At 45.0% G+C, this 22,639-nt stretch overlaps 1 protein-coding gene across 2 annotated transcripts in view; it reads right to left on the bottom strand.

Annotated features, from left to right (window-relative positions):
• The window catches only part of eml1 (EMAP like 1), a 69,849-nt gene extending 58,097 nt beyond the window's left edge, over positions 1–11,752 (bottom strand). The window contains exon 1 of one of the 2 annotated variants that reach the window (XM_042071255.1): positions 11,545–11,752. In XM_042071255.1, coding sequence (XP_041927189.1) covers positions 11,545–11,572 — 28 coding nt within the window. In that variant the 5' untranslated portion in view covers positions 11,573–11,752. Of the gene's footprint in view, positions 1–3,440; positions 3,546–11,544 lie in introns of those variants that run through there. The other variant, XM_042071259.1, reaches the window with a different exon arrangement.
• Positions 11,753–22,639: the final 10,887 nt, after the last annotated feature.

The following is a 22,639-nucleotide window of genomic DNA, read 5'->3' as shown; positions in this document are numbered from 1 at the left end:
ACAAGGCAGATAAACATCCTGAAATACCAACACACACATGGACGCACATATTGACTCACATTATTTTCACAGAAATGATAACACACACACACACACACACACACATACACACATACATACAAAGAGACCCACACATACAGGTGAGCATACGTCGCAAAAGCCCATGTCCATACATACAAACACACTCAATACCACCACACATACTCACACACACTCCTTCACATCTACACACATACCTTGAAGAGTTTAGGCCCATTCACACCAAGAACGATAACGATAACGATAAAAGGCTAATAGCCAATCAGAACCCATCAAATTTTAACCGTCACATTCATTAAATAATGTTTTCTAAACAAAGTTTGGGAGGAGCCCTTAGGGATGATTGACAGCAATTAACTCACCTGTCTTCCGCCACCAGGATATTTAAGCCGGCCTCCTTACCCATACGTCACACGCCGTGGCGCTCGCAAAATTATCCCTCCTCCTCCCCTTACTCCTCCATTTCACTGATAGCCCAGTTACGCATCCTCCTTACACTGGGGGGTGCAAGCGGCCATCGCTCTATCGCGATCTCCGCTTCAGGCATTCCATGACCACGGCCAGCTACCATGCCAAACACGCGCTTAGCTTATACACTCAGTATAGCAAACATGTCGACGGGCGAACTAGGGAACACAAGGTCAAGGAGAGACTTTGTTTATCGTTGTTCATTGTGAACGCTTTTATCGTTATGGTTATATTTATCGTTATCGTTATCGTTCTTGGTGTGAATAGGCCTTTTCACTCCCGTGGGAGACTGTACATGCTTCAAGATGCAATCGCAGGGATATCCCACTGCCTTCAGAAATACCCTCACTGAAGCTGCATGCTGTTGTTGATGATGCACACAAAACCTCCATTCTCTTGCAGGCCATATTAGGAGGCGCCATAGTGGGTCAAGATTAAGCACAATCAAAAGTAAGTAGAGTTATTTCAGCCAAAGAGGATTAATAATCTGCCCACCATGCACCATCTGCCTCGGAGGAATGCACACATTTGGGGGGGGGGGGGGGGTTCATCCACCCCAGCCCCTTCACCCCATCTTTGGCTGCCTGAAGACAGGTCACAACCTTTGGGTGTATGTACATGCGCATTACGCATTAAAACAGACATGCACCTACGATTAAATTCAGCTTTTAAAGCTTTAAAGCTTTCAGCTTCTCAACATGCTTTCTCATGTTGAGAATTGCATTTGTGAACTGGTTTTCCTTCCCTGAAGCACATTCTCTGTTTGTTTCCACTAATTTATTCAGTGGCGTCGCGTCCAGATAAGAAATGTCAGCGAGGATGAGAAGGTTATCAGGAGGAAACAGTTAATCTGGCTGCTGACTGTAGAATTGTTTTTTTCCGCTTTTCTTCCTGCAAGAGGAAATCTAGTGAGTGTAATGACAGTATGCACAAGACATACAGCTCTGCTCAATCATTTTGGGTGGAGCTGTATCAGAGATGGTGTTGTGCTTGTGTGTGTGTGTGTGTGTGTGTGTGTGTGTGTGTGTGTGTGTGTGTGTGTGTATGAATCTGATAAATCAGATCAAAAATTAAATTGTGACCATTCACCATACGTCAAAAGCAATTGGATTAGCATGTCTGAGAAACTATTTCCCTTCCATGGTCCCACTGGAATTATATCAAATAATGTCCTATTATGATGTGTGTCACAGATGATTCTCTACTGCTACTGTGATCTTAAAATATACATAGACAATTTGTTGGAATCAGATGCATTCAGAACACTATATTTACTCCCTTTTCTGAGACGTGCCCTTTCCATCTCTTTCCTTCTTACCCCACATTTGGACCAGGGTGGTAATTTCACCTCTGGGCAAACTCTGCTGGTTCGTGTGTGTGTGTGTGTATGTGTGTGTGTGTGTGTGTGTCACACACACACACACACACACACACACACACACACACACACACACACACACACACACACACACACACACACACACACACACGTGCCCCTAAGGATCCACATGTCTTGAGAGAGCGGCTTTGGTCTGGTATGTACTGAATTCCAGGCGGGGCCCTGACACGGGAACACTGCACAGCTTGTGTAAGATAGAGAAAGAAGGCGTCAAGAAGGTAGCCCTGAATCAGCCATCTGGAAATGACAGGACTCCTATCCCCCGCATCCACTCACGGAGGATCAGGAGGATGATGCCGGATGATATCATCCATAAACACAGGCTAGTGTACAATTACACTGTCCACAGAAACTCCACATGTTTGTCTGAGAGGTCTGCTAGTATAGGTAGCACAACTGAAAGGAAGTCACAACTGAAAGGAAGTTTATCATAACAGTGCTGAAACATTCATTATCTGCAACAATGTCTGCCTTTCTCTCTCTCTCTCTCTCTCTCTCTCTGTCTCTCTCTCTCTTTCTTTGTATCTCCACGGTTGATGACATTTTTCATGTCAGTCTAGCAGCAACAGCATGGAATCTGCCCCTGGGATTGAATAGCAGATAATCCTTGGTGCTGCTAAAAGGCATTACAAAGTCTACACCCAGCATTAACGAAACAACAAAGACTTGCTGCATAGTTGCACACATTTAAGGAAAAAGCTGTCTTACATTCAGTGCAAAGAACCTCTTTGTATAATTACTGTAACAATGCCCTTTATAGTTACATATACATATACAGTATATTCTTCTGCCATCTTCTAACATCATAACTGAAATGACAGATATTCATTGAAGAGTAAAAGCTGACAGGAAATTACATAATGGGTAGACAACACACTTAATTCGAGAGGAGTGATAGATAAGCCAATCGGTACAAGTCAACTTGGCACAGACACAACGACACCTGAAGCTCTGGTCCAATCACAGCGATGGTTGTTACATCACCAAGGAGCATCCTCACCTGAACGCAGAGACTCGATGGTACAAATAGAGCTAGTGTGCAACACAGAGCCAATTTCACCATAAATAGCTTCTCCTAGATGTATTTGAGCTGTTCAGAGCCAATTTCACCATAAATAGCTTCTCCTAAATGTATTTGAGCTGTTCAGAGCAAATTTCACCATAAATAGCTTTTCCTAAATGTATTTGAGCAGTTCACCTGTTCTACCTCACACTGAAAAGCCATGTCTTCAACCTGGTATTGAGACTAGATCTCAGCAAAAAACTAACACAGTCCATAACTACAGTATCTACTTCTCAGACAAACATCATTCATTCATTAGAGCAAACAAACGTCTATATCCACATTTAAAATCCTCCTTCACATACTTACACTCATTACAGGAGACAAATGAGGAGACAGTTCCCATTTAAAAGCCGCCTCCTCCTCCTCCAAACAGAAATAGACTCATTTATCCAAAACATAAACAACCACTTACACACACACACACACACACACACACACGATCATACACACACACTCGTTCCTACTGACCCATGGTCCAGCTGCTCTGTGGGGTGAGCTGAGCTGTGTAGTGTCTACGCTCGTCTGGCACCACTCTCGTCTGGATCCACAGAGTCCCGCCGGGCCCGAGGGTCGCACCACCACCACCACCTCCACCTCCACCTCCACCTCCTCCCCCTCTCACACTCGCACTCGCACCGGCACTGGCCCCGGCGTCCGGCGTCTCCATGGAGCCCAGGAGAGAAGCCGACCGTCGCGGCTCAGGGTCGTGAGGGGTCGAGTTAGAGGCAGTCGACGGTCTGGCAGAAAGAATAGGGATCACCGGCAGAAGCAACAGATGGGTGGACACTCCTCTCCTCCATCATCACTACTGTTCTGACTACCCCCTTTTCACTCCTTCTCTCTCTCCTTCTCTCTCTCTCTCCGTGGGCTGTGTGAGCAGGATGATGATGTCACTAAAACGAGGGATTAGCGTCCCTTAAGCCACTGTGAGCTTTTATCAGCGAGTTTGGAGGGAGAGAGACTACCACACACACACACACACACACACACGCACATACCACTGACGTGTTACAGACACACATGCTCTCGTACTAATGCAATTTCTGAGAGAAATAACTACAAAAAATGACTTAAAAATCCACTTGACTTTCAGAACCAAACATGAGGATTAAACATCAATCACTGGTTTTCGTGTCCATATGGGGAGCTGAAGTTTCTTGCTTGGGGGCTTATGTAACAATGTCAAAACACACAGGCCTGTCTCAGGGTTTTTTTTCTTTCTTTTTTAACAGAGGCATTGGTCACTAATGCACAGAGAATTAGGGGCAACAAGGGGTGAGGGGAAAGCTGGGATTTGGTTGGGGCGTAAATCCTGCTAAAGTCATCTCATAATATTGTGTGGGAAGCCTCTGTTTTGCCCGAAACAGCTGGGTTTTCGTAGTGACCTTCTGCCTTCTGTGCCAATGACCGGAACAGAAGAATAAACCTCTTCGAAGCCCCGGCCAGGATAGTCCTTGTGGGGTTGTGAACTCCATTAAATGTGTAAAAGTAATTGACTCAAACTGGGTTACACACCGGTCAGATGGACAATCAGTAGCGTTCCGTCTTTTTACAACCCCAGCCTTATCGTCACATTTCAGATGGATAATCTTGTCTAATTGCATTTTATCTGGACATTTTGCCCTTATTATCCTCTCAAATCAGGCTTTGAATTTTCTGTCAACTCAAAGTGGCTATAGCATTCATTCACCTCTTTTATACATCCAGTGCAGAACACAGTATATTACAATCTAATATATTGTAAGTATATAACCGTCCAAAGTATATCACAGCATATTGTTTTAGTATGTAACAGTCCACATACAGTATATTACTGTGTTATGTATTATAAATAACTAGTCCAAATACAGTAGATGCCTTTCAGAGTATAATGCATCACAATTGTGCACCAGCAGAGCTTGGCCTTAACTCAGTGTGTGAAGGAATGTAATGGGGGAGGTCTTATTTTTGCATTTCCGTTGCATGCGAGGCCTCGCGTTCCATGAAGCATCCCAAGCATTAATCACATCTGACTAGGCTCCTGAATGCATGTACAAGCCCCCTCCCCCACTTCCAACACAAAATGAACACACACACACACACACACAAACTAACTCTCTCTCGCGCACGCACACACACACACACACACACACACACACGCAAAGTTCCAATATCACTTGAACTTGCACAAATTTCCAGACCCTGTTTTTTTTTTTCATTACCCCCCCCCCCCCTCTCCATCACAATCTTTTCATTTCCCTCATCAGTGCACACAAAGACACACTGTTTTTCCATTTCACACCCACACTAAACACACACATACACACACACACACACACACACACACACACACACACACAAACACACAATGCAACCGCCCCACTGTAGTTCCATTTCCATCCACTGCACACTCTAAGCACAACGCAAGCAGGTGGGAGAGCACAGTAGATTAGAGTCGGGTCTTAGGGTGTGTATTTATTTCAAAGCTATTGTTCGTGCTCATGTCTGCGTCTGTTTCTCTGTCAATTGAATCTCTGATTCATGAATATTATGCAGAATGATCAGTGAACACAGTGGGGCATCTGCTGCTGGAGAAACACAACTCCCCAACACATGCAAATCAACCTGATGGGAATCACCTACCAAAAGCACCAGAGCCTGGCATGTCATCTGATTCAGCATGCTCCTCGGAAAAATCAATGATCAGTGGGGTATTACTAAAACCCGTGTTTCATTGTCAGGGACTTCAGAGGGCCATGGGCTATGGACCCTTTCAAGAGAGTTCCATTATCAGCATCATAGTTGGCCCCACAAGACTTCCTTTTTAACATTCCATATGTTATCTTAATGCAGAGGAAGTAGATTGGGGCCCAAATAGAACGTTCAAGCATTGTTTTTGTTTTTATTGATGAAAGGGTCTATAAATAAGCAGAATGATACTATCTACATCTGCTGCCACCATAGAGGCCCGGGAGAGTATAGTAAACAAACAGCCATATCTGGGCTACTGGGATGCATTGTTCAAATGCAGTCTCTGAGAAAGTGTTTGGGGAAACCAAAGGTAAACTGTGCAAATACAAAGAAAGGATGTTTTGACATAATAATAAAAAAAAAATATGTGAAGTACTAGAACACATTTTCTCAAAAAAACTGTCAGAATGAAGGGGAACTTTGGACAAGGTGGGTAAGACTCTATTCCTAGTTCCAACAGCCCTGTTGTAGGCTAAATTCTATCAAGGTTGAAAGTGTTTTTCAGTAAATACTTCCCCTTGTCACACTACTACCTAGCCTGTTATCAGGGCTTGAACTGCAAACACCATCCTCAAACAACAATTCCATTCCATTCTCCCCTCTAGACCCTAGCACAGGTTTTTTTTTCTAAGATAGAAGTGTGTGTGTGTGTGGTTGTTTTGTGTTTGTGGCAAGGACAGAATGAGCAAAGGAAAAAAGACTGATAGAGAGGGAAGAGAGTGTTTTGTGCTTACAATGCATATCTAACCTGTATGTTTGCAACTGAGTATGGGTGTAGTTTGTTTGTATGCATGCATTTTCGGTGATGTATGATATGGGAAGAGTGGCTTGTGTGTGTGTGTGCGTGTGTGTGTGTGTGTGACAGCACTAGCGTGACAGTAGGCTACACAAGTGGCTGTTTGTCATGGTAGCAGAGCTGTCAGCTCGCATCATAGCAATAATACATCTCACTTACAGACGAGGGGAGAAGTTACCAACCTCCCGTCACTTCTCCAGCTCTCCATCTCGTTCATCTCCTCTCATCAGCTCTCTCAGCTCCTCCTTTCTCTCTTTTGACAGATAGGCTAATATTGATCATTTGCTTGCTGCATTTCTTGGGACTGAAAATTCTGTTCAATTGCGCTGTTACACAACATGTTTCGTACACTTACTCTACAGTGCGATGTTTTCTTGTCTTACAAGGGTTAGTTGTAAATAATGTCATGCGAAATACAGAAAGAAAACTGCTGAACTCTACGAACAGGCGTGGTCATGATTGTAAATAAATAATAATCCGCCCATAACTATATACTTCCCCCTTGTGGAGAGGATTGGAATTGCGACAAATGCAACCCTTCAAGTTGGCTTTGAAGTCAAGATATTAGACCGAAACCTTGCTTTTTACCTGTTTTTTACCTACACACAACGAATATCTCACCATGAGTTCATTCCTAAACCGTTTCTTACAAATAAGTAAAAAGCAATAGCCTATACTAGGTATGCTTACAATAGTCTATATAGCCAGAATGTGAGCAGTATGAGAAGATCTTCATTTCGGGTTCAAGGATTAGTGATGATCCTTGAAAATATAGTTTACTCTCTGCTGTATTCTTGCAGTAGAACTCTCCATTCAAGTAGAGCACATCCTAAGCTGTCACTCTAAATAGTCTACTGTCTGATGATCTGTCTCAGTAGAAAGTGTCAATGATATGTGAGACAGACTCTGACAGGACTGTGGCCATACTAACTATTTTAAACAGCACACGCCAGAGGTGCTATATTTAATGAGCTCTTTGTAACAGGACCTGTGTCGTGTGTGGCCCTTAAGCCCTTCCTAGCCGCACACTATGCAGCCGAGACTCCCCTACTTTAAGATCACTACTCCTCAGAGAAAGCACTTCTGTCAGTATCACATTGCTCAGGACTAAAAATGTTATTGATGAAAGCATCCCGATTTCCATAAGCTCTTTTCGTAATGTGTGTCCAAAATCAATGAAGTGTCTGACCATGCGGATCTGGTGACAAGTAATGCACCACAAATATCTGAATATAAAAGGGGAGTGTACAAAATGTAGTGAGGTGAAACTGGATGAGCTACTGTCTCACCCTTGAATCATGCACATTTTTAAAAGGACAAGCAAGCCTGCTCCATAACCATAAGCTACACTGTCACGAAGAAACTGAATGGATTTTATGCAGTAAATCAAGCAATGATTACAAATACAAACAATTAACCTTTAATAAATAGACACTTTTAACACTTCCTTTAGCTCAAGTGCAAGATGATAGACCAAGGTCATGAGTATTCCACTCAGAGATCACACACATAATGAAGACATACTGTATGTCTGCACTGTAGGATGGGCTACTTTAAGTTACTTTCTATAAAAGTATTAAAGGCAAATAAATATAAATGTATAACCAAAAGAATGTTTTCTGTATAGAATCTGACTTGATGCTAACACATGATTTGTGTGTCCATCCATACATGCCTACACAGTATGTTCTATGACTTAGTATAGGCCTAACTTGGCCCCATCATCACTGCAGTATTCCATCATCCGTGAACAGGCCTTGTGTTCCAATTTAAACTGCTGGCCTATTGGCTATATGTAGACACAATCCAGCAAACAATAGCGCAGTTATCTATCACAAGGCTCAGTAAATCTAAAAGCAATGTAGTCATTCACGTCTTTGAACATACATTGAAATCTGCAGGCACATGACATCCTGTACACCCTATTAAAAGACAGTCTGGTGGCAATAAAGGCAACTCAAGCTTGTGTTCTAAAGTATGCATGGGTATATATATGGACATATGTATATGGATGCAAGGACACACACACACACACACACACACATGCGCAGACACACACACACACACACACACATGCGCAGACACACACACACACACACACATGCACAGACACACACACACACACACACACACACACACTCACACACATGCGCAGACACGCACACACACACACACACACACACACATGTGCAGACACACACACACGAACACACACACATATGAATGTATGTATAGTCACACACAAGCACTTCATGGCTATTCATGGGTGTTTGAATGTAGGTGAGTTTTCCAGGTTCCAGGATGTTAAATTAGACCAACGGTTCTGAATGAGCTCACTGTAAAGCTTTTTTCCCCTGAAATTCTCCATATAGGCCTCCACTTAATCGCCACTGGACCCTGAAAGCCAGACATATGCCAGACAAAGTGAAATCCATGTGCCAGTTTGCAGCAGTAAACCAGGAGAGCAGCTGTGCAGTGCTGTGCTGTGCAGTGCCGTGTTGTTCTGTGCTGTGTGAGAGATCAGATCATCTTACCATAGACATTGACCTCATGCACCACACAGGCACTGGCTTTAGGGAATGTGTATTACAAACACATTCATTTGATATGAAATGCTTTATAAAGTATTATCATCAATACACATGCATCTGCAGAATGTATAGTATAGTATAGTATGTATTAGTATATATACTCTTTTGATCCTGTGAGGGAAATTTGGTCTCTGCGCATTTAACCCAATCTGTGAATTAGTGAAACACACACACAGCACACAGTGAGGTGAAGCACACACTAATCCCGGCGCAGTGAGCTGCCTGCTACAACAGCGGCGCTCGGGGAGCAGTGAGGGGTTAGGTGCCTTGCTCAAGGGCACTTCAGCCGTGGCCCACTGGTCGGGGCTCGAACCGGCAACCCTCCGGTTACAGGTCCAGAGTGCTAACCAGTAGGCCACGGCTGCCCAACAATGCATGACATGAAAACTGTTCAAAGACATTTTAGGATAGTCCTTCATTTAGTCCCATTTGTTAATGTAAGAAAATGCATAGAGTAATGCTTCCATTATTACAAAGGTATACTACTAGTTTTTCATTGTGTTGTACCATTACATTGACAGCATAGTATCTACAACATATACAGTAGAGATGATGTAAGCAAACAGTATGCAACAGCTGTATAGTAGCTGTAGCCATTGAGATGTAGGACATTCCTACATCCTCCACTACAAGGGCCCTGCAGAGAGAAGCAGGAGAATGACTGTTTTTACGCTGTCACTGGTCACAGTATGAGAGCCAAACACATGATCAATTATGTCCCAGCAGGACAACGTTACAGTTCACCAGAGTTCACTCTCCTCCTGAGATACACTCTCCACTTCCCACGGGCGAAGGGGGGAAAAGCCTCTCTACTGTTAAAGGGAATGAAGAGTTGAAATGAGCTGGAGCGTGATAGTTCAGTGAGCCTTTAAGCAGATATGCAGTACAGTGGAGGGACTGGGGGGTTCTCACAATCTTACACGCATTCTCCACGGAGTCACTTCTCGCTGAACATCATTCCCACGTGATGACTCAGACAGACAGACACTGAATACAAACATCATGTGACAAACAACAAGAGAGACTCTAGAGAAAGAGAGAGAGAGAGAGAGAGAAGAGAGAGAGTGAGTGAGTGTGTGTGTGGGGAGGGGGGGGGTGTATGCAGTGAAATATTGCAGACATTTACAACAGAATACTCTTCAGAGGGACATCACAAGCCCAAAAACCAAAATGCTATGGACAGACACTCTCACTAGACTGACTCAAATATATTTACAAGCGACAGGAAATTCAGTGCACGTGAATGCCTTTAGTGCCCTAGACTTGCCCTTCATCATCAACAATACTACTGCCGCCCTCTCCTGTTATATACTGCACAGTAGATCTGCTGTGGAGACATGGCTTAGTGGGGCAGACCTCCCTTGTCTTAATGCTCCAGTGGCTTTGGCAGAGCTTTAGCAGGTAAAACACTCAGGCGGAAATAGCTACTGCTGGGACGGGACAGTCTCCTAGACTGGGGTGGGGGACAGGGAGAGAGAGGGAGGGAGGGAGGGAGTGTGTGTGTGTGGGGGGGGGCTGCTATTTTTAACTGATTGTTTCTGTTAGGCTGCCAGCCTGACCACAGCCTTCACTTTTCTAATGCTCCTCTTCCAAGTCTGTGTGTGCGTGTGTGTGTGTGGATATGTGAGGCAGACAGCCAGTCACAGAGCATATTTAGGTGTCTGAGTATTATGTGTATCTTTGTGTGTGTGTGTGTGTGTGTGTGTGTGTGTGTGTGTGTGTGTGGGTGGGTGGGTGTGTGCATGTGTTTATGTATTCATCTGCTGCAGATAGCCGCCGCCCAGACACACACACACACACACACACAAACACACACACACACTCACCTGAATCTACTTCTCTCTGAGAGTACAAAGTTCTTCTGGACACACAAAGATACAATCACATTTAAAGTGATCAATACAAACAAGCTTAGACACAAAAGCACGGGAACACACACAAACCTATTAAAAACACACACACACACACACACACACACACACACACACACACACACAGAGACACACACACACACACACACACACACACACACACACACACACACACATACACACACATACACACACACACACACTGGATGATGTTTCCTGTAAATCCATTATCACAGGAAACACAAGTGCAATTGTACATCCACCATATGACAGGACATTAGTGCCTCTCTCTCTCTCTCTCTCTCTCTCTCTCTCTGTTTCCATCAACAGCGAGCATGAGCAGAACAGCACTGAGCTGCACCCATTTCTCTTCATATGTGCTTTATCCCAAGGCTCTGTAAGCCTGGAGTGCATAGCCCTTATAAGGCTAAAGCAGTCGGCTAGCTCTCATCGCCCAGCTGCATGTTTGCGGCCTGAGCTGTCCCCCTCTGGACCGGACCCAAAAACAGACACAGGGTCCGGCCTCAGTGTCCCGACCCAGCCTAACCCAGCGCAGCAGAGCAGAATCGTCAGGGGCTACTCACCCATCATCAGTCCCTCACAGTCGGACATGGTGGAGTTCCTGGAAGTCAGGCGAGTCCCGAAGCTGCAATAGATACTTACTCGCACTTGCTCTCTATGTCTCTGTCCCTGACACTCTCTCTCTCTCTCTCTTCCTCTCTTGTTTCCTCTCACTTGTTCTCTCTCTCCTTCTCTTCCTTTCTCTTCTCCTCTCAATTACGCTCTCTCTCTCTCTCTCTCTCTCTCTCTCTATCTCTATCTCTATCTCTGACTCAGCCTCTGTGACTCACTCACTCTCTTTCTCTCTCGTTCTCAGCTTATGCTGCCCCTCCTGTAAACAAATGGCTCTTTGAGACCCCCGCATTCACACACACACACACACACACACACACACACACACACACACACACACACACACACACACAAACATACACACACACGTACGCACGTCACCTAAACCCCCCGCCCCCGGTCAGCTGAGAGAGCAGGGATGCCTGTCAAACATTGAAGGCTGGCCAGCTATTGGACGATAAATATGTTGACATCCCACCCAGCTGACCTCCCCTCTCTCTCTTACTCTCTCTCTCTCTCTCTCTCCCTCTCTCTATCTCTCTCCATGTCTCCGTCCCTCCCTTTCTCTCTTGACTCTTGTCGTCCACTTACTGTCCATTTATACTACAGTGGCACTTTGCCAAGGCCTGAAAGGCCAAAGCCCTCCCTTTCTAGTGTCCAGGGTATGCCACAACTACAATGTTTTTCAATCATCTGAAGGAGAGCTTTGGTAGGATGGAAAAGAAAAACAAAGAAAAGAGGATAAGTACATCTAAAGAACTGAAAGTAATATGAACATTGAATAAAGATAAACAGGCCTAGCATCTTTCATGTTACCATCATAACCCATAACAGTCACAGAGGGCACTGCAAGGGGAGTGCTTCATAGCACAGCGATGCATTCAAACCTGCTCAGGGACAGGATTATTTGCAGATTGGTTTAAAAATAGTGCCCCATCTCAAAGTGGAACATGTGTAGAGGTCACTGTGCATAGCCACTGACAAAATTTCCGTGTAACTTGCCCTTGGAGATACATTATCCCGAAGTTCCTCTCATGGAGCTGGTAGTGTTTATCACTGACCACTTGGGGGCGACCTTGCAGCACTGAGATGGAAACGATGGTTCTGCGCTGTGCCCGAGGAGAGAACAAAGTGGCCAGGGTAAATCATTCAAAGGTTTCTCCTAATTGTAAATCTTCACTGTTAGGAGATTACCAGACATGAGTCTCTGTTGTTCCTAGCACCATGATCAAGGGCAAGCTGTACTAGTGCCAAAGGCAAGTCACTAGTTATTTGTGGGCGAGAGTCTCAGCTCTAGGTAGACTTATTCCATTGAGGGAATTATAAAAACATTCCACCTCTGTATGCCAATGGAACATTCCTGTAATATTCCAATGGATCATTTTCCTTTGCTGTTTATGTTGTGATCGTAAACATGGTCATAATCATAAGTAATGCCTAACACCGCAAATCCCATTATCAGACAAAAGCATAAAGGTAATCTGCATTACTATGCATTATTCCTCCACAAGCATTTTCCATATGTGTTTGTTTAGCCAAGGAAAGATATGATTGCAACTGAATGACTGCATTCACTCAGGTTGGCCCAATGACTGTATATACAGTAATGTAATGAACATAAACAAAACATCCTAGTACGAAATGGAGTTAGAAGCAGCAAGTTTCAGTAGTCAGGGCTCTGCCCAAGTATTGTAAGTGTCCTTATATCTGATAACATATTCAAACTAAAGAGCAATTTTGTCATCATTCTCACCATCACATTGATTATAACTAGTTAATTGTGGGATAATTTAATTGTATATTTATGAGGGATATTCATTAACTTTGAAATACATCTACAATATTAACTGTAACCATTTACCAAATTTCCCTCACGGGATCAAAAAAAGTATATATACGTAACTTTCAAACATCAAATCCTCCACATGAAACTCCATTGCCAAGTGGCGTAATTGTGAGAAAAAAAAACTGTTGCTGCTGAGAGTGATGTGTGGGTAGACAGTGACAGTGCGGAGACGGTGGTGAATGGTGTGTTATGTTAGGAAGTCCTTCCCTGCGGGGATGGTGCCTGCTCTGTCACCTCTGTGTGTGTGTTTGTTTGCGTGCTTGTCTCCGCGTGTGTCCCAGGGGTCATCTGCAGTTCTCCCTCCTGGCCCCTGGCCTCTACACCACACTGTGTGTGTGTGTGTGTGTGTGTGTGTGTGTGTGTGTGTGTGTGTGTGTGTGTGTGTGTGTGTGTGTGTGTGTGTGTGTGTGTGTGTGTGTGTGTATGAGGCTTACTGTGGGGTCAGAGAGTAATGGGGGGGATATCAAGAGTCTGTGTGTCACAATTGATCTGGCTTAGGAGGGGCTAAGATCCAAGAAAAGGAGATTATGAGACCAAATCCCAATCTCACATGTCGTCAAAAAAGATGTTTCATTCAACATTCATAGGCAAATTATTGGAGATGAGGGTTTTATGTTGCCTCTGTTTAGCAGAAAAGCGTCAAAATGACACTGTGATTAACCCTGTTGGTTCAACTTGTGAGGTGCTGTGGTCTTAAAAACAAAGTAGTCCAACAATTCACCTGCGTGGAGTGGTTTAAAGGTGCTGTTCATTTTCTTACAGATGACCTATGTAGCCAACACACTTAGTGTTTGAGGAGAATTGCTTCAGGTTTGCCTGAGATGAGCCAAGGGCTTGGACGAGAAGGTGGCCAGTCCAGCAGGAGAGGCCACCAACTCTCCAGTCTCCTGTCCAGGCTGTCGTCTGTGAGCCTCTCTTCCCGCACCCTGCTGCCCACCCACTCCCCACTGCCCATCCCCCCACTGCCCCACCCCATGACCCTCTGGACCCCTACCACCCTGACCCCCTTTGATCCCCTGGCTCTGCGTTTGCAGAGGAGCTTGGAGGGAATTTTTTCTCTCTCACACACACAGACATGCACACACAGACACAGACACACATACACACACACACACATACACACACACACATACACACACACACTCTCTCTCTCTCTCTCACTCTCTCCCTTTCTCCCTCTACAAACATCATCCAGAATCCCCTCCCCTGACTTCCTTTAAGGGCCAGCCCTGGCTGGGCTTAGAGTGTTTTTCCTCAGTAATCACCCTAAATTGACTTTCCCTGCGCTAATATACTCCCTTGGACCCCCAGAAAAATTGGCGGTCATTTTCACAAATTGATCGTAAAAAGGAGAGGAAAATGTTTGCATCTCGCATCATGAGACCATTTTAATTCAGCGCCGCTGCTCTTTTTAAACACTGAAGGGAAAAGTCTGGTCCTGCCAACATAACACAACGTACCACCATTTAAAAATAAAAAAGAGTTAAAAAAAAAAGGTTTTGGATGGTACATGAAAGAAAGCAGGAGAAAAGAAAAACAGAGGAGAGGAATGGAGAGAAGGATGGAGAGGAGAAGTGAGGGAGAGGAAAGGAGAGGAGGGCAGAGGAGAGGAGAGGAGAGGAGATGAGGGGAGAGGAGAGGAGAGGAGATGAGGGGAGAGACCTTCACCTTAGCTGGCCCTGAGTTGGAGAACAGTGTGTTTACTGTAACGCCACTCTGCTGCCCATGCCTCCTTGTGTTTGCAATGGGCTCTGTCGGAGTGAGGTTTTGGGTCGGGCGGAGACGGGGGTGGGGTGGGGTGGGGGTGGGATGGAGGTGAAAGGCTGGGAGGCAGCCCTGTGAGTCAACAGCAGAGGTAGCACCGCCTAGATTTGCATTCAGTTAATATTCCTGAAAGGCCTTTACAGGCGGGATGGTAATGATGTGCTGGTATGTGCCCTAATTAACTCCTAATGGTGCCAAATTTAACAGGCCCCTGAATGATGCTTTAACTGTTTTATGGCTGTAGAGGCAATCCTCTAATTGGGGACTTGAGCCCAAGATATGGCATCTCTATGGGTCTCTGGCTGATGGTGGTTTTTAAGGCCAGTGAATTCACAGCTTGGCAATTCACACCCATATCGTTGTCAGTCCAAGTAAACACAGCTCTTTTTTTCCCTTATAGCTTTTATTGTGTCTAGCTTTAACTAAAAAAAAAACGACTTTTTTGTGGAGATGCACACATTTCCCTACACTGTAGCAGTGTGTTTGTGGAGATGCACACATTTCCCTACACTGTAGCAGTGTGTTTGTGGAGATGCACACATTTCCCTACACTGTAGCAGTGTGTTTGTGGAGATGCACACATTTCCCCACACTGTAGCAGTGTGTTTGTGGAGATGCACACATTTCCCTACACTGTAGCAGTGTGTTTGTGGAGATGCACACATTTCCCCACACTGTAGCAGTGTGTTTGTGGAGATGCACACATTTCCCTACACTGTAGCAGTGTGTTTGTGGAGATGCACACATTTCCCTACACTGTAGCAGTGTGTTTGTGGAGATGCACACATTTCCCCACACTGTAGCAGTGTGTTTGTGGAGATGCACACATTTCCCTACACTGTAGCAGTGTGTTTGTGGAGATGCACACATTTCCCTACACTGTAGCAGTGTGTTTGTGGAGATGCACACATTTCCCCACACTGTAGCAGTGTGTTTGTGGAGATGCACACATTTCCCCACACTGTAGCAGTGTGTTTGTGGAGATGCACACATTTCCCCACACTGTAGCAGTGTGTTTGAACATGTTTTTAATGTCTGTCATTTGGGCCCCAGTTACTCCTTTGCCTCCAACAGTTTTACATTCTTTGGCCGAACGCTATAGCATTAGTTTGATTGTCTTGTAGCAACTCCACCTACTGTCTTTTTTCTACTTTTCCTCCCCCAACTCCCTCGCTCTCTCTCTTCCTATGACTCTGTTCCTTGACTCTGTTTCCCTACTTTTCTCCCTCTTTCTCTCTCTCTTTCTCCCTATGCTCTCTGTCCTCCTCCCTCTCCCTCTCTCTTTCCCTCTTTCTCTCTCTCTTTCCCCCTATGCTCTCTGTCCTCCTCTCTCTCCCTCTCTCTTTCGCTCTTTGTCCTCCTCTCTCTCTCTTTCTCTCTCAAAGTCAAAGTCAAAGTCAAAGTCAGCTTTATTGTCAATTTCTTCACATGTTCCAGACATACAAAGAGATCGAAATTACGTTTCTCACTATCCCACGGTGAAGACAAGACATATTTTACCAATTTAAGTCCACAGACAAACATAACATTCAAGTAAACAAAAAAGTAAGTAAATAAGAGGGCACATATAATAATGAAAAAAATAAGAGCAGCAAAATTTGGTTGAAATTGTGCATAGACAGTCAATAAAATACTAGTGCAAAGTCAGGCCAATAAAAGGCTTGTGTAGTTCTGTTTGACCTAAGTAAGAAAGAAAGTGACATAGTGGTGCAAGTTATGTAAGAGCAGCAGATGTGTTGTGTTTTCAGGACAACAACAACAAGTTGTAAAGTGTACAAGTGTGCAAGTGTGCAAGTGGAGTAGTGCACGCGTCCATTGTGGGTCCAATGTCCAGGATGTTATGTAGCTGAGGGTGGAGGGGGGAGAGGAGGGAGAGAGTTCAGCATCCTTACAGCTTGGTGTATGAAGCTGTTGGTGAGTCTGGTAGTGCGGGAGCGCAGGCTTCTGTACCTCTTCCCAGAGGGCAGTAGATCGAACAGATTGTGAGCGGGGTGACTTCATCACTCACAATTTTGGTCGCCTTGCGGGTGAGGTGGGTGGTGTAAATGTCCTTCAGGGAGGGGAGTGAAGCACCAATAATCCTTCCAGCTGTGTTCACTGTGTTCACTCTCTCTCTTTCCCCCTATGCTCTCTGTCCTCCTCTCTCTCCCTCTCTCTTTCGCTCTTTGTCCTCCTCTCTCCCTCTTTCTCTCTCTCTTTCCCTCTTTCTCTCTCTCTTTCCCTCTATGCTCTCTGTCCTCCTCTCTCTCCCTCTCTCTTTCCCTCTTTCTCTCTCTCTTTCCCCCTATGCTCTCTGTCCTCCTCTCTCTCCCTCTCTCTTTCGCTCTTTGTCCTCCTCTCTCCCTCTTTCTCTCTCTCTTTCCCCTCTTTCTCTCTCTCTTTCCCCCTATGCTCTCTGTCCTCCTCTCTGTCCCTCTCTCTCTCTTGTACTTTCTCCTGAGGCGTTGTCCCACTGACAAACAGCCATAAAAACACACAGGGTCAGGAGAGCCCCTGAACAAAAGGCAAAGCTTTGATTTACCCCCCACAACCCCAATCCCCCCCCCCCCATTCACCCCCCCCCCCCCCCCCCCCCCCCCCCATCTCTCTCTCTCTCTCCTGAAGGCCAGGAGGAGACCAGGCAGAGGTCTACCTCTTCTGACAGAGAACCACCCCTCCCACCTGCCCCACCTCCTCTCTTCCCCTCCTCCCTACCTCTGTTCTGTGCTCTGCCTCTCCCTCAGGTCCTGGCCAGAACAGAGGGCCTGGGAGACAGCAGATGATTTACACAGGCTGTGTGGTGGGGCAGGGGTGGAGAAGATGGAGGTGGAGGAGTTTAGGCACTGAGGCAATGGTGGAGCTCTGGTGTAATTGATGGTGTCTGAAGATGGTGATTTGAGAGAGGGAGAGAGAGAGGGAGAGAGAGAGGGAGAGAGAGAGAAAAGGAAGGAAGGAGAGAAGAAACTGAAAGAATAATGCAGGTAGAAATCAGAGATGCAGAGAAGGGAGAGGCAGAACAGAACAGCACAACTTGGAGAGCGGCCCCATGTCACTGTAGGAGTGCATTCTGGGAGATTCATGATGACAGTGAGAGATTTCAGGCTCTGGTCTCAAAGACTGTGTGTTAATCCAAAACTGGTGTGATATTGAAGCAGAGCAAACAGAGAGAGAGAGAAAGAAAGAGAGAGAGAGAGAGAGAGAGAGAGAGAGAGAGAGAGAGAGAGAGAGAGGGAGAGGGAGAGAGAGAGCAAACCAAACTCCAACAGAGAGAAAGAGAGAGAGAGAGAGAGAGAGAGAGGGAAAATAAACTCCCCAAAGAGGAAAAAGAGTAGACAAACGTTTTTCTCCAGGCTGTGAAGGTCATAAATCACCAGCATGTAGCTGTCAGAAGACGCTACCCTCACATGTCCAACTTTAGGATGTGTGGGGTAGCCAGCGGAAGGGTAGAGGGAGGGATGACTTAAAAAGAAATTCCACACTTATTCATTTACTTTTCCACTCCCTTTACTTTCTTTTTTTCTTTACCACTTGTTCCTGTATTCCATTCTTACTTTTTCTTCTCCTTTTAATCCCTTACATTCTTCCTTTCCTCCGTTCTTTCCTTTTTTTTCTTTTGTCTTTCAGATTTATTCCCCTCTGTTTTAAGAGCCTGCCAAAGGCATTAAAGTACTGAAAGGAGAAAGTTCTCCTCTTGTGGAGGAACAGCCATCAACTCAACACTACCAAAGCATATGCCGTGCAGCAGAGAACACCCCAGCCCCAAAAAACTCATATACTCTCTCTCTGTCTTTTTTTCTTTCTCTCTCTCTGTCTTTTCTGAAGGCAAAAAGGCAACCAGGGGGGTACCGACGATGCCCCTCAAAGACATTTCTCCCAGCCATTGATGCCTTGTTTTTTCTATGAGCATATCATTTCCAGATGGAGTCCATGAATAAACTGATGGAAACAAGTCGAGTGAAACTGGAAACTAAAGAAACACTGCAAAGGGGAAAGAACGAGGGAGAGGAGAGAGGGAGGAATGGAGGGAGGGAGAGAGAGAGGGGTGTAATAACAATCTCTTTCAAATACGAAAAAGAACTGCACAGCTGTCAGTTTAACCCGCAGAAACAGAGCGACTCTGTACAAGAGACAGTGGTGGTGTAAAGAGAGAGAGAGAGAGAGAGAGAGAGAGAGAGAGAGAGAGAGGCTGGGGGAGAATGTGAAAGTATTATTTTGAATCCCAGGCCAGAGACACTGCCTAAATGTACAGAGATCCCACAAGCTTTACAACCAGGTAGGATTTCATTACAATCCTTACAATCCAGACTGCAGGCTTAAAAAACACTGAAACTGACCCAAGCAGTTATATTATAAATCACATACACAATATGCAAGCAAGCACACTGTAGTTTATCTATTGAATCATTTTATCCACTTACAAAGCATGTTTTATCACTTATTCCTATCATGTTAAGTGTTGTTTGTTAGACTCAATCAGCTGGTTGTAATGTGTAGTTATCTACAGTATGGTACTACTGCAGCTGTCGATCATCATAAACACATCTCAAATCCCAAAACCTTTATGGTCCACAGCCCCTTCCTCACAGCTGTGGCCATGACTGATGCTCGATTTTGTCGTTTCTGGTGAGTTTTCGAGAGCAGTGAGGTCGTGGGTATTGATGGATGGATTTGAGAACCTCGCCGTGGAATGCACACTAAGGCCCCCAGAAGCAGCGCGGCCATTTTTCCTGCGATTCTCGTGAGCCAAGACAAACACAGGCCCTTCCAGAAATTTCAATTTGCGAGGAGGGAAACCGCGAGGAAGGGGGTTAGAGTGGCTTGAATATAATTCTAGTTGTAGTACTTTAACATCTTCTACTGCAGTGAAGAGGAAACCGCCAAAATTTGTAGCTTGACTCCACCATAAACTGGATAATGGAACTAGACTGAAAAAAAAACTGACAAGACTGGTTGCAGGGTCGCACTTTAGTTTTAACGGCACTGCCTTGGAACTGCCTCGCCTGGAGACAATCTCTCCCTGCCTAATGTTTACCCTGCATTCAAGTCAATCCAGTCTCACTGGAAGTGCAGGGACCAGCCACATAACATCTTATCAACCACTTCATACTGAGACAGAAGGGAGGTGTGTGTGTGAGTGTGTTTGTGTGTGTGGAGGGGAGGGGGTGACAATGCTTTCTGCCTTACCCCCCTCCCAGGCATTCAGAGTGCCCCGATCTCCTTTGCCCACTGCAGCACTCTCCTGGTCTTATCTGTGCATATCTTCAGCACCAGGGGAGCGAATGGGATTCCCTTAACAGAGGCAGATGGCCGACCCATTCGTGTGCTAACAGGAGATTTAGCCGTGATTGTTCTTAATGCCTGGGTGCATTATGCGAGGCCCCGGCCTCAAGCTCCATGAGAAAGGGCCTCCAAACAAGGCACATTTACATCTAATAATGAAGCCGTAATGACCCCGGAGAGTGATTATTTGCATGCATTTGGAGGTCTCTGTGTAAACTTTGCAGGGCGCACAGGCTGTGGCAGTTCTCTGCCCAGCGAAATGGTTTGCAGATTCAAGCCAGAGAAAGAGAGAGAGAGAGAGAGAGAAAGAGCCCATGGGGAACACATATGCTGTTTGGAACCGCAGGAGTTGAGCAGCAAAAATATTCATGACGTCTTATTCATGCTTGTCGAAGTCCTGTGTCAGATTTAAATACAAAAAACACCCACAGTTTATCTAAAGTACCCTTACAAACAATGCAGTTATATAAGTTGAGTAGTGAAGGGGTATTTTTCATACTCTGTTCCTTTTAATAAAAATTATAGTGCTTATAGTGCTTCAGGCTTGTTGATTGAAGTTTTTATTTACCATTTGTAGATGTAAATATTTGTAGTTAACTTGTTTTGGATTCATTTAGTTGGTATTTGGTTGTTTGAGAGACTGATAAACACATATTGTTCCCACCAGCCCTGCACTATGTAGTTTTCTGCTCTGGGTCGTAAACACTGCAAAACTGGGTTTACAACAGGATATCAACCAATATATGGCTATTTAGCTTTTATCAAAGCCAAGCTTGTATGCTGTATGTCAGTTAGCTCGCTAGACAAAAAGCTGTAATACCATGAAATGTAAGCTTTAAAACTAACATGCATTTTATGAAATCAAATTAAAAAACTTGGATGTATATGGATCAATTTATTATATAAAACATATGGTCATGGTGCTGTTACAGAGTTGTAACATGTCTGTTTGACAACTTATGATCCCGATGCTCTCAGATTCACAGAATCTCTTTATGAGGATCTCTTTATAACAGTCTTTACACCCATGGGGTGAATGTCTCCACAGCCACTTACACAACCAGCGCATAACATCTCATCACTAGAATGATCATGCTCCTCATATCCCAAATGGCTTTGCAGTTTTAACATCTTTTCCCAGCTATCCAAAAAGTAAGTCTCAGCAAAACCCTATTTCACACAAGGATCTCTACTAAAATCAGAGTCTTTAGACCGAAAGGCTTTAACAGTGGAGTGGACCTAATTAGGGAGACTTGCCTGAAGCTTGCTGAGACTTCTCTTTTAGTAGATGTGTATGCCCACCCCCCCCCACCCCACCCCACCCCCACCACCCCACCCCACCCCCACCCCCACCCCCACCCCCTAGGCATCTCAGCATGAAGCTGTCAGTGAACCGTAACATTGCTGTTTTTTACATAAACGTCACAGGCGATTGTTCCTGCACCAGGGATTAGACACTTTTTTTCGGCCTGCTCAGGGGGAAGCGCTCTTTATCGTTCTTCAACGCTTCTCCAGCACTGACCCCGCTTCCACTGCCACCGAGCTGCACAGCTTCTGGGCCAATTAAGATTAAAGTCTGTTAGGGTAAGCGCTTGTGTTTTTGTTTTCTTTCTCTTTTTGCTGTTGTTTTTGTTGCTGCTCTTCTTCTTCTTTTCTTCCTGTTTTTGTTTTGTTCTCTCATAGACATCCAGCCACCAGTGAGTGAGTGAGTGAGTGAGTAAGCTCTGTCTGTAGGACGTGAGCCGTACGAGTGCTCAGAGGAAATAAGACACAGACAGAGGTTTTGCCATGCCTTCAAGTTCTACGAAGCAGGATGAAGTTGGTGGTGGTAGTGGAGGCGTGTGTGTGTGTGTGTGTGTGTGTGTGTGTGTGTGTGTGTGTGTGTGTGTGTGTGAGAATGTGTAGGCAAGGGGGGGGTTAATTATACCTAAAGGGAAATCCCATTTAAATGCACCCAGGCAGCACACAGGGATTGGCAGTCAGATCAAATGACCGCCGAATGCAAATCCCTTTAAATCCATTACATTCATGTGCTTCTGACAACATCACCATCCCCCTCTCCACACACACACACACACACACACACACACACACACACACACACACACACACACACACACACACACACACACACACACACACACACACACACACACACACACACACACACACACACA

Source organism: Alosa sapidissima, chromosome 19 (assembly GCF_018492685.1).
Source record: "Alosa sapidissima isolate fAloSap1 chromosome 19, fAloSap1.pri, whole genome shotgun sequence".
NCBI lineage: Eukaryota > Metazoa > Chordata > Actinopteri > Clupeiformes > Clupeidae > Alosa > Alosa sapidissima.
This window is presented reverse-complemented; position numbering and strand designations above follow the sequence as displayed.